Raw genomic sequence first — 15,347 nt, 5'->3', positions numbered from 1 at the left:
GGGCACCCTCCTACATTGTTGGTGGGAATGTAAACTGGTGCAGCCACTCTGGAAAACAGTGTGGAGGTTCCTCAAAAAACTATCCATAGAACCCCCTTATGACCCAGCAATAGCACTGCTGGGGATTTACCCAAGGGGTACAGAAGTGCTGATGCATAGGAGCACATGTGCCCCAATGTTCATAGCAGCACTGTCAACAATAGCCAAAACATGGAAAGAGCCTAAATGCCCATCACCTGATGAGTGGATCAAGAAGATGTGGTATATATACACAATGGAGTACTACATGGCAATGAGAAAGAATGAAATCTGGCCATTTGTAGGAAAGTGGATCGACCTTGAGGGTGTCATGCTAAGTGAAATAGGCAGAGAAGGACAGATACCATATGTTTGCACTCATACGTCTAACAGGAATATAGGAGAAACCCAATGGAGGACCAGGGGGAGGGGAAGAGGGAAAGAGAGTTGGGGAGAGAGAGGGACGCAAAACTTGAGAGACTATTGAATGCTGAAAATGAACTGAGAGTTGAAGGGGAAGGAGGAGGGGGTAAAAGAGGTGGTGGTGATGGAGGAGGGCACTTGTGGGGAAGAGCACTGGGTGTTGTATGGAAACCAATTTGCCAATAAACTGTTTAAGAAAAAAAAAAAGATCACCTTCTCTTGAACAAGTTCTGGCCTTGAGGTTCCGAGCTTCATATTTGGTTTCTTCAGCAGAATGGGGAAGACACTGCCAGCATCACATGGATGCTGTGATTTAAAAGAAGAAAAAAATACAAGTCACATCCCTGTGGATAAGTAACTGTTAGAGCAATGCTGGCCAGCACTAGTCACTACAGGGATCGAACCTACTATTCACATTTTACTTGTCTAATTTTCTAGGATTTGGACTGTAACTTTTGCAACTACTTTTCTTTTAAGACCATAATTTTTTTTAAGGATGATAACTTACAGTCTAATGAAAGAAGAACTAGAAATAGGGAAGGTCATCATTCTTTGGGGTGGGTTATAGCTGGCTTTAATTACGTTATTGTCAAAGCTTTCAAACTTGAAATAGTGTATATTAAATACATAGAATCTATAATTTTATATTAAAATGTTCTATGGGGAAGCCTCTGACTAAAATCCTTAAAAAATCTTATTTCCATTGACCATAGCTAATCAATTTTTTTTAACATTTATTCATTTTTGAGAGACAGAGAGAGATAGAGCATGAGTCGGGGAGGAGCAGGGAGAGAGGGAGACACAGAATCAGAATCAGGGTCCATGGTCTGAGCCATCAGCACAGGGCCCAATGTGGGGCTCGAACTCATGGGCTGCAAGATCATGACCTGAGCTGAAGTTGGACGCTGAACCCAGGTGCCCCAGCCATAGCTAATTATTTAAACATAACTTCTATTAAACAGATTTGTTTTTAATTATACTGACCGAAATTCATAGACATCTAAGCTCTAGAATTTATTTTTGTCAGGGGAATCAAGGAATGAAGAACATACACTTTTAAGAAATTGCAGAAGGGCATCAAGTGCTTTCTTCCGCCTCCTTTCAACACTTGTAAATGTTATCTGAATGAATTAGTGCTACAGGGTGAAACACTTCCTTATGTTCTCCTATAAATTATCTTAGACTAGGTATTTGGGAATTGCTGTGCAGTGTGGAGAATAGTTGAACTTGGCTATTTTTGAAACCAAAACAAGCAGTTGAGATACTGAGTCTGAAACCGGGTGTTCCATGCCTAAATGGTGGTGACTTATTTAAAAATCGCGCCTGGATTTTAAGGACTTTTCTATGAGGCAGTTGGTCCTGTAAGTCCATGTCGACTAGGTACCATGGTCTCGCTTTGATATTGCTTGTCCCCATTACAGATCTCTTCTTTTAGTATACAGTGAGGTGTATTACATTCGCATTCCACATGAACGACTGAAAATGGACTTTGGACTCTTACACCAGGTGAGCCTGGCCTATGTGGAAGCAGCCGAGTGCCTTTCAGAACCTGTTAACAGGGAGCCTCCTTCCAGAGAAGCTCAGCTACTGACTTTGCAAAACACGGCGGAATTTGATATCCTGGTCATCGGAGGCGGAGCAACGGGATGTGGCTGTGCGCTGGATGCTGTCACCAGAGGTGAGTCCCAGCGTGGATGGGTGTATTAGACACAAGCTTCGCACCCCTCCTCTCCCGTCCCCCAGTCAGGCATGCGGTCCACGCGCTGTGCTAGTAAAGTCACAGTTCTGTTGTACTTTCTGATTTTCCATCCTTTGTGAAGCACCTCCATACTTTTTTTTTTTAATTTATTTTTGAGAGACAGAGCGAGCAAGGGAGGGTCAGAGAGAGGAGACAGAATCCAAAGACAGGCTCCAGGCTCTGAGTTAAGCTGTCAGCACAGAGCCTGATGCAGGGCTCGAACCCAGGAACCGTGAGATCATGACCTGAGCCAAAGTCAGAAGCTCAACCGACTGAGCCATCCAGTTGTCCCCACCTCTGTATTTTTTTAAACATAGGCACTTGCACAGTTTTAAAATTAAACATAGCCCGTGTTTCACACATAAATGAATTTCTTTGAAAAGAAAACTTTAAGTTCCTTTGAATTCATTAATTTGATGTTCTAGCTATTTCTTACTCATCACATGAAGTAAATACATTTTAATGAAATAAGAAATATTTGTATATCATCTGAAATCACATGTCAGTGAAAGTAGAACAGATTTATTAAAGTGAATTAATCTATTAAATAATCCTTTTTGTTCTTGTATCTCTTAAAAGCATTTCTTCCAGTGAAATGGGGACTTCAGTTTGGGAGACTCGAGTTTATGTGAATTTATGGTGGAAAAGACTGTTGCTAACCTGTTAACCTGTAGTTCTCTCGGGCATCCTATCAGTCAGCATTAGGAAAGACATGATGAAAACTTCTTTCGAAATGGGAACGTGGGGCACCTGGGTGGCTCATAGGTTAAGCATCTGACTCTTGATTTTAGCTCAGGTCTGGATCTCATGGTTGATGAGATCAACCCCTGGTCAGGCCCTGCACTGATAGCATGGAGCCTGTTTGGGATTCTCTCTCTCCCTCTCTCTCTGCTTCTCCTCCGCTAGTGTGTTTTCTCTCTCAAAATTAATAAACAAACTTGAAAAAATAGAAATGTGACATATAAAGAATGAAATTTTAGTATGAAACACCAGTGCTCTTTCATATGATATATTGAATAAAATAATTTGATTTTTACCTGTGGTTATTACTAGTGTGGAGTTTCGGGCCACAGAAATCTGGGCACGTATCCTGGCTCTGCATTACTTGGGCCAATTTCTTAATTTCTGTAAGGTTCCTCATCTTTCAGATATCAAAAAAATACCTTCTTTGAGTGATTGTTGGGAGCATTAAATGTATAATCATGAAGATGACTTAAAACAGTGCTTGTCACACAAAATAGAAGCTCAATAAATTATAGGTAGTATTTATAGCTGCTGCCACCATCATCATCATCATCATCATCATTGTAAGCAGGCTCCACATCCAACGTGGGGATTGATCTCATGACCTGAGGTTAGGAGTTGCATGCGGTACCCACTGAGCCAGCCAGGTACCCCTAGGGCTGCCCTTATTAACATGAAGGCATAAGACTTCCTGGAGAAATAATTCTTTGTGGTATCCTTGGAGGTATCCAGTTGGGCTGGGTGCCGCTGTGAGGAATTTTGACTCTGGATGATTGTAGTTACTGTGTAAGACTCAATATTTATTCCAGTTTTAAGCTCAATGGTAATAATTTATTACATGGAATCATTCTTCTCAGATTAAGTTACTGCCACAGCCATCTTAGACTTAGTTACCTTACATATCTGGTAGAATCTACTCTTAAAAAATGAATAAATTTGACAAGATGTAGGCACACACAAACAAGGAACTGCCCTAGACTTACTGTGATGGCCTGGGACCTGCACTGAACTTTTGATCCACGGAGACTTCACAGCCCAGGTCCTTTTTGTCACTTCTAAATAATGGTAAATTCAAAATACAGGCCTTGGAATTTATTCTGTTGTTAAGCAGACCCCCGTGGACATGGAACTCCCTGTTTCCATCCATGGTAGTTTGAGCCACATTCTCCTCGGACATACTAAACCAGATGGAAAGATCGATTACAGGAATCTCAAGGTGCTAGAACTCTCCCCTGGCGGCCTGGGAAGGAGGGTGGAAGGGGAGGGCGTGTTTGTAACAGAATGAGAGGTCTTTTCTGGGGCTACCCTTCCCAGGAGTCAGGATTGACGAGGTGATACTTTTCTGTTCTAGCAGGTCATTTCCCCAGTAGGATTCAGAAAAATATATTGTATGTGTGTTTCCAATCATGTTCACATTATATACTGAAATATATAGCAATTTTTTAAATGGTCATGCCACAAATATTCACTGAGTGCCTGCATGGCGGCATGCGGGATACGAAGGAGGATACAGACAAGGTGCTCGTGGTTCTGCTTGTGTGTACAGACTGAATTACAACATGGAGAATATGTACCTTTCCCAAGGTGTACAGGCATTTCAGACATAAAAGGGTGAGACTAGTCATATCTGCAGGAGAATGGACAGGAGAAAGAAAGGTGCTATTTAGCACGGATAGAATTTTAATAGCAAACACTGCTCGCTGAATGTGTTCCAACCTGCGGGCACGTGCAGGTGGAATGCATGGAGTCCATGCGTGTGGGGTCAGCATGTTTCCAGCTGGAGCACTGAGGCTGGGTAGAGGAGGATATGAGAGAAGTGGGGGGCGGGCGGGGGGTAGGACAGGGCATGGTATGCCAGGAGAGGGCCTTTGGACTTTACTGAATGGGCCACTTTAAGACACCGAAGAGCACCCGATTTGGTGATACAGAGCGGATAGACAGTAAGGAAGGGGCAGGTGTGAGCACAAGCTGTTAGGACATCTAGAGACAAGGACCAGAGAAAGGAGGTCACTTGATGGTGTAGTAGGATACAGAAGGGAGGCAATATACGCAAGAATTATGGCCACCCTCCCTCCCTTTTTTTCCTTCCTTTCTTCCCTCCTCTTTCTTCCTCTCCCCTCCCTTTTCCTTTCTCCTCCCCTCCTTTTGCCTTTCCTCTCACCTCCCTTTTCCCTTCCCTTCCTTCTTTCCTTTTTCTCTTTCTTGCTTTCAAAACAATCTGAATATTTATCTGGGCTCAAAGGAAAAAAAAACAAACCCTGTGCAGGAGGAGAACCTTGATATGCAAATAATAAGGGCAACATGTGGACTGAGGCAGCGTTGTTGTCTTAAGTTTGGTAGGGAGCTAAGGGACATCTCTCCGAGACAGAAAGAAAGGATGAAGATTCTAATGCCTAAAATGGGGAGCTTGTGTGACTGAAAAACTATTCTGAAACACACAAAAGCCAAAAGAGATGTTCTACTTAGAGATAGGAGTGAGGGACTTCCAGGTAGAAAAGATTTAGAACTACCACATGGAAACTGTGTTAGGGAGCAGGGACTATTTTGCTCTTTTGTGGTTAGAAAATGTAAATTTGTTTTCTATGCAGTAGATTTGTGTATGTGCCCAGTATTTCTCAGACTGGAGGCAGAGAAAAGACACAGTAAGGTAGAATGCAGAATGGACAACTGACCGGGTATCAGTGAGAGGAGACAAGGGGGAAAGATTCTATGAAGGCAGAGGGAATTGCTTCCCTGGAGACCTAGAACTAGTAGGGGTACTTGAGACATGTTGGACAGCCAAGTTCCTTTAAAGAATTAGAGTAGGTTGTGGTACTGAGTTTAATGATAATAAGGCACCCACTATTCAGTGCCTTTTCTTCCTTTTCTCCTTTTGAAAAGTCTCAGTTGGGGCACCTGAGTGGCTCAGACAGTTAAGCCTCCAACTTTGGCTCAGTCATGATCTCACGGTTCATGGGCTTGAGCCCTGAATCGGGCTTTGTGCTAACAGCTCAGAGAGCCTATAGTCTGCTTCAGATTTTGTGTTTCCCTCTCTCTCTGGCCCTACCCTGTTCACTCTCTCTGTCTGTCTCTCTCTCTCTCTTTCTCTCTCTCTGTCTCTCAGAAATAAATAAACATTAAAAAAATTTTAAAGCCTCACTTGCTAGATTTATATCTTTTTAAAAACCCAGACAAGATCATGCTATGGTCATTACTTTGCAATGTGTTACTTTCAAATAACAGTATATTTAATCCACCTTTACACGTGCATGGTACTCATTCTTTTTAATGGCTGAAGAATTCATCCCAAAGATCTTCTTGTTAATTATCCTTTAGGTTTCAAGTTGTTGTTGTTGTTGTTTATTGTATTTTTCTATTTAAAGCAAAACTGTTTGAGTCAAATACTGACCATCTCTGGGAAGTAAAAGATTAATAAATAAGCTGTGGTTTTGTCCTCAAGGAGCTTATGGTTTGTTAGTATTTGCTGAACAAGTAACATTTTCTTTTTGGGCTGGGAAGGACATTTGGTAGTGATCAGGATGTTAACTGGGGCATTAGCAGATGACATGGGTGATGGTCATGATGGTAAGGATGGGGATGATGATGATGATTTTGAGAAGAGAAGGGTACCCAGAGCCTGAATGTTGAACAGGTTTTAAATTTTTAGAGTTAGTAACAACTAAGAATTACTGTCTTTAAAAACAATTGACTAGGGGCTCCTAAGTTGTTCAGTGGGCTCAGCATCTGACTTCGGCTCAGGTGATGATCTCACAGTCTGTGGGTTCGAGCCCCACGTCGGGCTCTATGCTGACAGCTCAGAGCATGGAGGCTGCTTCAGATTCTGTGTCTCCCTCTCTCTCTGCCGCTGCCCAACTTGCTTTCTGCCTCTCTCTCTCAAAATAAAATAAAGGCATAAAATTAAAAAAAAAACCCCAAACAATAAAACCCAGTTGACTGAACATCTTATTGTATCGGTATGAAATTTTGTATCCCTTATAAAAGAGATGGAGAAACCTTAGTTTGTATTTCTTTTATTATGCTGGTAGCCGTTGGGGGGTAGGATTTATAATTAAAATGTAGAGAGATACTGAAGTTAATCTGTATTTATCCTTTTACTACAATTTCGGATCATATCAGTAGCCCTCTGAAGTGTGAAATAATCATGGGCATTTGGTTAATGAATTGTGCATTGTTGCTATTCATTCATGGAATTTGCTCTTTTATTATATTTGATGCTTCACTTAACAACAAATTTTGCTTTCTCTGCATTTGATATGTTTTTACCAAATTATTCCTGATTGTATCCATTAATCTTTAGTCACATTTGACAAAAATAAATTACTGTGATCTTTTAAAGTTACCAGTAATAATTAGATTTTTCAGGACATCAAAGTTTTGGGGGAACCACTAGATGTTAAAGGGCTTGCATAGAAATGTTTGCGCAAGCTTTTTGATGAAATACTGTGCCCAAGTGCAGTTTTGGTAATGGATCAACAAAGACTGTAGAAGGCAGAGAAGAAGTCTTCCTAATGAACATTTATTTACATTCTGACTCTCTGCATTTTCCTGGGAGTCCATTTGCAGTTGTTGCATTTAGGAATAGGATTTTATAAACATAATGTGCACAATTCTTGTCTCATCCTACTGTGTGTCTCTAGGAACAGTGGAGATCACTTGTCTGTTTAACACTGTGTCCAGTCTGGGGCGGGGGAGACGGGGAGGCCCTCTGCCCCCAGGGAGAGCTCCCACCAGAAGAATCTGATAAACAGAATCCCCCCTCAGAGTTCTTCAAAATGGTTTTTTTTTTTCAGTTTTTTTTTGTTTTGTTTTGTGTTCTTTTATGTGACTTTACCTGCATGGGTCAGGGATCACCTAGTACATTCCTGGTTTAAAATCAAATATTTAGGGGTGCCTGGGTGGCTCAGTCGGTTGGGCCTCCGACTTCAGCTCAGGTCAGCTCAGGTCAGATCTCACGTTCGTGGGTTCGAGCCCCACATCGGGCTCTGTGCTGACAGCTAGCTCAGAGCCTGGAGCCTGCTTCCTGTTCTGTGTCTCCTTCTCTCTCTGCCCCTCCCCCTCTCATGCTCTGTCTCTCTCTGTATCAAAAATAAATAAAACATTTAAAAAAAACAAAAAAACTGTCCTCTTTAAAAAAAAAAAAAATAAAATATTTAAACTTAGCCATTCTGGCTTTTAATTCAAATTCCAGAGAAGACTGCCTCCTGCTGGAGGGTAACATTAATTGTAGTTCTCTTTTTCAGAACCGCATATTTACTTTTCGTTTCTGAATGGTATCTGGCTGGTAGTTCCTGAAGTCTGACTCCGGGTGGTGCCCGTCTAGTGCGGTGTAGCCCGGTCATTAGGTCATTAAGGACACAGGTTATGCAATTAGAATGAAGTGGGATCAAGTCCTTGGCTTCATCACTTGATAGCTTTGTGAGCTATGACAAGTGTCTCACCTTTATAGAGAGCCTCAAGGTTTTCAGACATAAATGAAAGATAGCAGTAACACTTTTCTGTATAAGTAAAGGTTTGTGAAAGGGAGGAAGTGTCTGCATGTAGAAAAAGTAAAGAAGAGGCAGGGCCTGTGAAGACAGTGCATTCTGGGAATTACAGGCCGGCCCCCCTCACCCCTTTCTCCTTGTACCCCACTCTACTACCATGAGGGAAGAGAAAATCCTATGTCAGGACAGTAGACTTGTGACAGAAGAAAGTTTGCTGTTTGCTAAACACTACTAGCTGACCAGATTGCACGTTCCTACTAAAATTTGTTGGAAATTAGTGTAATTTTAATTAATGTACTGATTTTGACAGGAGTTGGGGGTGGGACATGAAAAACCGTGCTAAAGTTTATCTGGAAAAATAAGCCTATGAGACTTACCAGATTCATTCTGAAAAAGAATAATGATAAAGGATTAGATAGAAATCTATCAGATATTAAAGTGTATTATAAAGCTACTTTATTATATTTTTAAACATGCCATTAAATTTTTTTTAATGTTTATTTATTTTTGAGAGAAAGCATGAGCAGGGGGGGGTCAGAGAGAGAGGGAGATACAGAATCTGAAGACAGGCTCCAGGCTCTGAGCTAGCTGTCAGCACAGAGCTTGACGTGGGGCTCGAACCCACGAACCTGAGATCACGACCTGAGCCTTAGCGGGACGCTTAACCGACTGAGCTAGCCAGGCGCCCCAAAAAGCTACTTTAATTAAAATAGTTTGCCAAAGGAATAGACAGATAAGTGAAACAAAGAGCCTAGAAATAGATCTAAACACATAGAATTTAGAATATGATAAGGGCAGCATTTCAAATCTGTCAATATTAGATATTTAATAAGTGGTGTGAGAGTACCCACTCCCCCTGATTTATATATATATACTTAGGTATATATATATGTGTTTATGTATATACCCACATACATATACACACACACGTGTATATATATTCTATTTGTCATATTCTGTGTGAACCAAGGATTTAACAACAGAACACCATAAAACTATTAGAAGAAAATATATGTAAATATTTAAAAAATGGAGTAAGAAAAGTATTTTTAAACAGGACACCAGAAAAGCCATTTTCTTTTTGAAAAATCTTGCTAAATCTGATTTCATAAAAATTAAAACTTATTTATGGCAAAAATCTAAAGAGCACATGTGAGATTGGGAAAATATAACTTATTAGACAGGATTTGTTTCATTTTTGTTTCCATCCTTGTGCTTTAGTATGTCTATGATAAGCAACATGTATCTGGATTCTTTTTTTTTTTTAAGTTTATTTACATAATCTACACACCCAACATAGGGGTTAAACTCATGACTCCAGGATCAGGAGTCACATGCTTTTCTGAAGGAGGCAGCTAGGCACCCCTGGATTTTTTTTCATGCTTAAAATAAGTAGAATCTACCTTTATTTTTGAATTTTTTTATTTTAATTTCTGTTAGATCTATCTTTAACCAGGTGAATTTAATCCATTGAAAGATAGAGTCTATCTATTAAGCATAGAGAAAAAAAAAGGAATTTGATCCATTTTCATTTGTTGGGATACCATGTGCATTTATTTTGTATTTTTTACTTACATTTTTAAACTTTGCTTCTTTTCCTTCCTTTCCTTCATAGTAAATCACTTTGGTATTGCTCTGTGTTTCTACACCTTAAACTCTATACACAAAGTCGTTTCTACCCTTGAGTCCCATCCGAGAGACCCAGTTGAGGCTCCTGCCCTGTGCTGATTCTGGACGTCCTGGGAGACCAAGCGCTGAGCCCACTGGTGGCACTTTGGCTCAGGTGATGCTCTCTGCACCTGGCGTCCTGCCTCCCAGATAACTCCCCGCAGGTGGTCCGCAGCCCTGGGCCAGTGGTAGGCAGAAGAATCCCCACTGCTCTTCATAATGGATGAAGTCCTTCTTCAGGTCTCAGTATTCAGCTGGTTAGTCTTCCTTCAAGGGAGACCTGTCCCTCTTGTCCTTCAGGAACTGAAATCTAGGTGGCCTTCCCTGTTTCTAGACCCAGAGCCCGGAAGACAGAAGCTTTTGGCCTAACTACTCTGCTCTGAGTTTCCATAGCATGGTCCATAGCATGTTTATTTTTAGATCAACCATGTTCTTTAAAAATATATATAGAGAAATTATTTTTGCTGTATTTGGAGAAGAGGAGTTCAAGGCTGAACTCATAATGCCATATTAAAATTTTACTTACAGAAATTTATAATAGCAAAATCCTGAGGTCTGGTTTAATAAATTGGGTACATTCAGGTGTCCAAAAGAGGTTTATAAGTATTTAGAGAAAAGGTGGCTGATATGTGTCATAAACTGGAAAACACATTGTGAAGAATGAGCTTGTTACTTGTACTTGTGTTTAAAGCAAAAAGATCCATAGGTTGTATACTTGTGAGCATGGAAAGTTTCTGGTAGTGTAAAGAGGCATTTTTATAGTTAACAATCTGGGTTGTGTAACTAGGAAGCCAGGAGTCTATTAGTTTCTCTTTTCATCCCTCTAAATAGTTTGGGTATTCCTCCTCTCTTTGAACATTGGCTGTTTTTATAATAAAAAAGTAAAAAGAAGAAACAAGAAGGCAACTCTTATATTCTTTCATAACTGTATAGTCTGATTAATGTTATGGCTGAATACATTTTTGTGCCTCCATGATCTTGAGGAACACATATGATATCTCCACTAATCTGTTTCCTAATATAAAAACAGCAATAGGTATTAAATAATCTATCCAATATTCTATAATTATGTAAAATGCTAACTAACGTTCATTGTTAGAAAAAAAAAACTAGGCTAAACCATAGGATTCAGACTACGAGGATTACTTTGCAAATGTAGAGTGTTATTTATTTATTTATTTATTTATTTGGAAATTGATCTTTCATATAAAATATTCAGCCTTTGGGTTAGTCTCTTGTCTTTTTAGTGGCATTGGCTTTCTGAAATCCAAAGGTAAGTGCCCAAACCTTTTCTAAAGAAAGATAAATTTTCCTTTTCTTAAGGCACACCATGTTTCTTTCATGGGGCATGTGACTTTAATACATACACTCTGGTACCAATGTACCTAAATTTTCTGATTGGTATATTGGGTTGGCACCTCTGCTATGTAATTCATAGGGATTAATCTCTCCTTTCTGTTTAAAAAATATCTAAATAATGCCATATCTGAAAATGTATTCTAATGAAATAATTAAAAATGCAGAGTTTAAATGAAAATATGTTGCAGTACTATCTGTGATAGTGTAGGTATGAAATAACCCAAATGTTCAAAAATAGGGAATTGAATATAAATCACTGTAAATATTTAACTTAATACTATTCATACATTACAAATGAAATTGTAGAAAAATATATATTGACATGGAGAGATGTTTACAATAAATAACGTTAAATGAAAAAAATGGAATATATCCTATTTTTGTAAAAATGTACACATGTGCGTATACACATGCATAGAAAATGTGAACGTCTCAATGTTCACAAATGTCAACTGTAGTTATCTCTAAGCTGTGCGATTACAGGAGAGTTTTATTTTGTTCTCTTTACTTCTCTGCATTTATTATACTGAGCATGTTTTCATGCATAATAAGATAATCAGTAAAAGGTATTAAAATATACTTCTGTTCTATATCATGTTGTGAAAGTTAAATGTCGTACGATTCCTCCCCTTAGAAGGTAATTACTCCTCTGTTCATCCAACTGTCTTGAGCCACAAATTGGTTTAGTTAGAAGTGGTTGGTAGCTAGACATTCTCACTCAGGTTGGAAAAGGCAAAGCTGTAAAGAGCCTTCTTTAGTTCCTGTCCCCTGGCCCATGTCCCCCATAGTTTGGACTTGCTGGGAGATGGGCTCAGGATGACGGAAAGGCAGATTTCAGTTGCCTTTATTCTTCCAGTGTAGCTAATCATGTTAGTATACCTAAGATTCTCGGAGTATTTCACCCCAAATATTAACACTTGACCACTCTCATGAAATCCTTGTGAATATGTACTAAAAGCAATCAATGTTAAAACATAAAAGAAAATAACAGTACCACTCATGAATGTTCTGGTTTATCTCCGCAGTGATAGAGCTCACTGCTGTCCATAACAAGTAACTGCTGAGAAGGAAAGAAAAAGACAGAAATGATTTCTCAGAAAAACTTGATCTAGTTCAGTTGAATTACTGTAAATGCACAGAGAGGTCAGCCCTCCATCGTGAGGACACGTGGGGAGGTCATTCTTCTACTCTGAGGAAAGATCTTCCTGAACACCTCAAATCCACAACCAGCAGTAGTTTATTGAAGCGTGGGTGCATTATTTTTGATGTCCTTCAAACTTAATTGTTTTACCTGAGAACACAAAATGTTAGCATTGAATATCCCATAAAAATACTGCTCACTCACTTTAAGAAGGTATAAAAGTACTCTCTTTTTACTGCCTTACTTTATAAAAGTATCAGAAAACTAAGCCCTTAAAATTTCAGAGCCACAATTTTTGAAGGGAGGAAAATTTTGGTGTTTCGAGTGGTGCATAGAAAGGAACAAGACTTTAAGGCTTTTTAAATTTTCATGATCTTTGCTGTAGTGATTAATCAGTTAAAATAGATTTATGGGAAGCCGTTTGAACTTCTAAGAATGTCTTGATCTTGCATCAGTTTCTTTCTCCCTCATTCCATTGTTCTCATCCAACAAAAATGAGAAAATATTTAGTGTATAATAGCAGTTGAAAATTTAAAAATATTTTCTTTCCCCTCCTCCCCAATATCTGGGGGTTTTGTATATCTGTGTGTGTGTGTGGTTCTAAAAACTTTTGGTAATACTTTTAGGTTACATGGTGTTTTAATACATCAATATAGCTATTACTTTGGGGGTTAAATTTTTATGTTTTTTTTTTCTCCTCTGGAAGAAGCAGTATCATTTTGCTTCAGAAATTCTGGTGGGTAGCTTGATGATATGACACTAGAAATAAGACGACAAGCAAAACAGCCTGGTTTGACAGAGAGGCCCGTTTTAACTTTTGTTGGTATTCACTAGGGTTTCTCACATAAATACATGTGAATAACTTTTTTAAAATGTCCAATACTTGCAAAAGCAGTTTTGAGGCTTTAAAGTGTTAGCTCTCACTTACAGATCCTGAAATATCCTTCTGAGATGGCTTGCTGATTCCTAGAGTAGCTCCCTGCCTCACACTCTGTCAGTCTGGGAAAGAAAAAAAAATCCATCCTGAGGACACAAGCCCATAAAATTCTCTCTTCTATCATTCTCCACTACCGTCTCTGCCTGTGAGGCTGGCCTCTTCATTGCCCCATTCCTGCTTTGTGACACAAGTCCCCTAAATGGTCTACCTCTAGGTCTTCTCCCCCTGCAGCCCGACCCTCCACCCCCACAGGGAGATCTTTTTAGAACATTAATCTGATATCTCTGCTTAAAACACTTTTATGGTTTCCCTACAGAAAGCACAATAGTGTTTCTCAAAAGAATATCTGAGAATTTCTGGAAAAAAATTTAAATATTATTCCTGTTTTATAATAACAAGGGGAAAAAATAACCAGCGTACTTTTCCTCAAAATGGATAACTTGTAACTGAGTACAGCATTCAGGTTCATGCTTCTGTGGCACTGATGCCAAATCTTGTACCTTCTAACAAAACATTTGCTTCCCAAACCAGTCTGTGACTTGAAGCCATGTTCTCAGAGACATTTTCCTTTTGAGACTCAGATAATACTTACTTGTGAGAAACAGTGGCCCAGACGACAGAGTCCAAATCCCCAATGTGGACGAAAGACCCTTTTACTATTCCTGCCTTTTACTGTTCCTCCCACTGGGTCTCCTTCATGGTGTCCACAGCCCCTGAGTGACAAGCAGCCCCTAATTTAGGGGGCCAACTCAAGCATTTGCCTTTCTCTTGTTTAGCCTTTTTTTTTTTCTGCCAGTGATAATTCCCTCCCCTCTACCCATCCACCATAAACTCAGCCTTTCCTGAAGACCTCTATCCCAGGGACAATTAAAAACTTATACTGCCGCTGTAGCTATTATACACACAGAGAATTGTGCCATCAATAAACTAACCCAAAATTTAGTGGCTTAAAACAACATTTGCTATCACACAATTTCAGAGGGTCTGGGATTGGGGTGTGCCTTCACCTAGTTTCTCTAGTTCTGCCACTCTACTAGGCTGCAATGCTTCCTACCAACTCATGTAGTCGTTGACATGATTCAGTTCTTCCCTGGTTGTTGGACTGAGGCCTCAATTTCTTGTGACCTGTGGCCTGGGGGGCTCCCATCATCTGTGGTCTTAAAACATGACAGCTTGCTTCATCCTACTTAGCATGAGAGGGGAAGTGAGAGTGTGGACAAGAGAGAGAACAGAAATCACAGTCTAACATAACCTAATCACTAAGCAGCATGCCATTACTGTTGCATTCTCTTCATTAGATGCAAGGTACTAGGTCTAGTCCACACTCCAGGGTAGGGCATTCCATGCTAGGAAGTGGGGATTACTGGGGATGGTCTATGATCTCCTCTCCCACAGCCTACAGGATATCTTTGGGGAGGCGCAGGTTGGCAAGCCGTGGCTGGATGGGAAGGCTCCTTCTGTCTTATGTCCCTGTGTGCCATCGTGTGGGCATCTTGGTGTCATAACTGGGATTCCAAGGTTAAATGAGAGGGATAGTGTAAAAAATCTGGCTCCTAAATGCCACTTGAAAGTCAACTCCCTCATCTAATCTTCAGCTGAAGGAAAAAATGGTCTATTTTAGCGCTGGAAGAAGATCTCTCCATTGGACTTACTAAGAAAAGGTGAAAAATCTCACCAAGGCAGAGCATTCTTAAGAGATTACAAATGTAACCATGACTATGCAATTTTAGGTTTATGTCCCGATTTTAACTTCTAACCCAGAGTAAGATAAGAGTCCTCTGTATTTTCAAGTCTAACACCTATAACACCGTTAGACTTTCCTTAACCTCTCTCTGG

At 39.9% G+C, this 15,347-nt stretch overlaps 1 protein-coding gene across 2 annotated transcripts in view; it reads left to right on the top strand.

Annotated features, from left to right (window-relative positions):
* GPD2 (glycerol-3-phosphate dehydrogenase 2) overlaps nt 1-15,347 on the top strand; it is a 143,834-nt gene that overhangs the window by 55,672 nt on the left and 72,815 nt on the right. For both annotated transcript variants that reach the window (XR_003906664.1, XM_029934551.1), the window contains exon 3: nt 1,948-2,119. Coding sequence is in view for 1 of the 2 variants with exons in the window: in XM_029934551.1 (XP_029790411.1) it covers nt 1,948-2,119 (172 nt within the window). In the remaining variant the exon portion in view is untranslated. The remainder of the gene's footprint in view (nt 1-1,947; nt 2,120-15,347) is intronic.

Source organism: Suricata suricatta, chromosome 3 (genome assembly GCF_006229205.1).
Source record: "Suricata suricatta isolate VVHF042 chromosome 3, meerkat_22Aug2017_6uvM2_HiC, whole genome shotgun sequence".
Taxonomy (NCBI): domain Eukaryota; kingdom Metazoa; phylum Chordata; class Mammalia; order Carnivora; family Herpestidae; genus Suricata; species Suricata suricatta.
The sequence above is the reverse complement of the archived record's forward strand: the minus strand, read 5'-3'. Positions and strand labels throughout refer to the sequence as shown.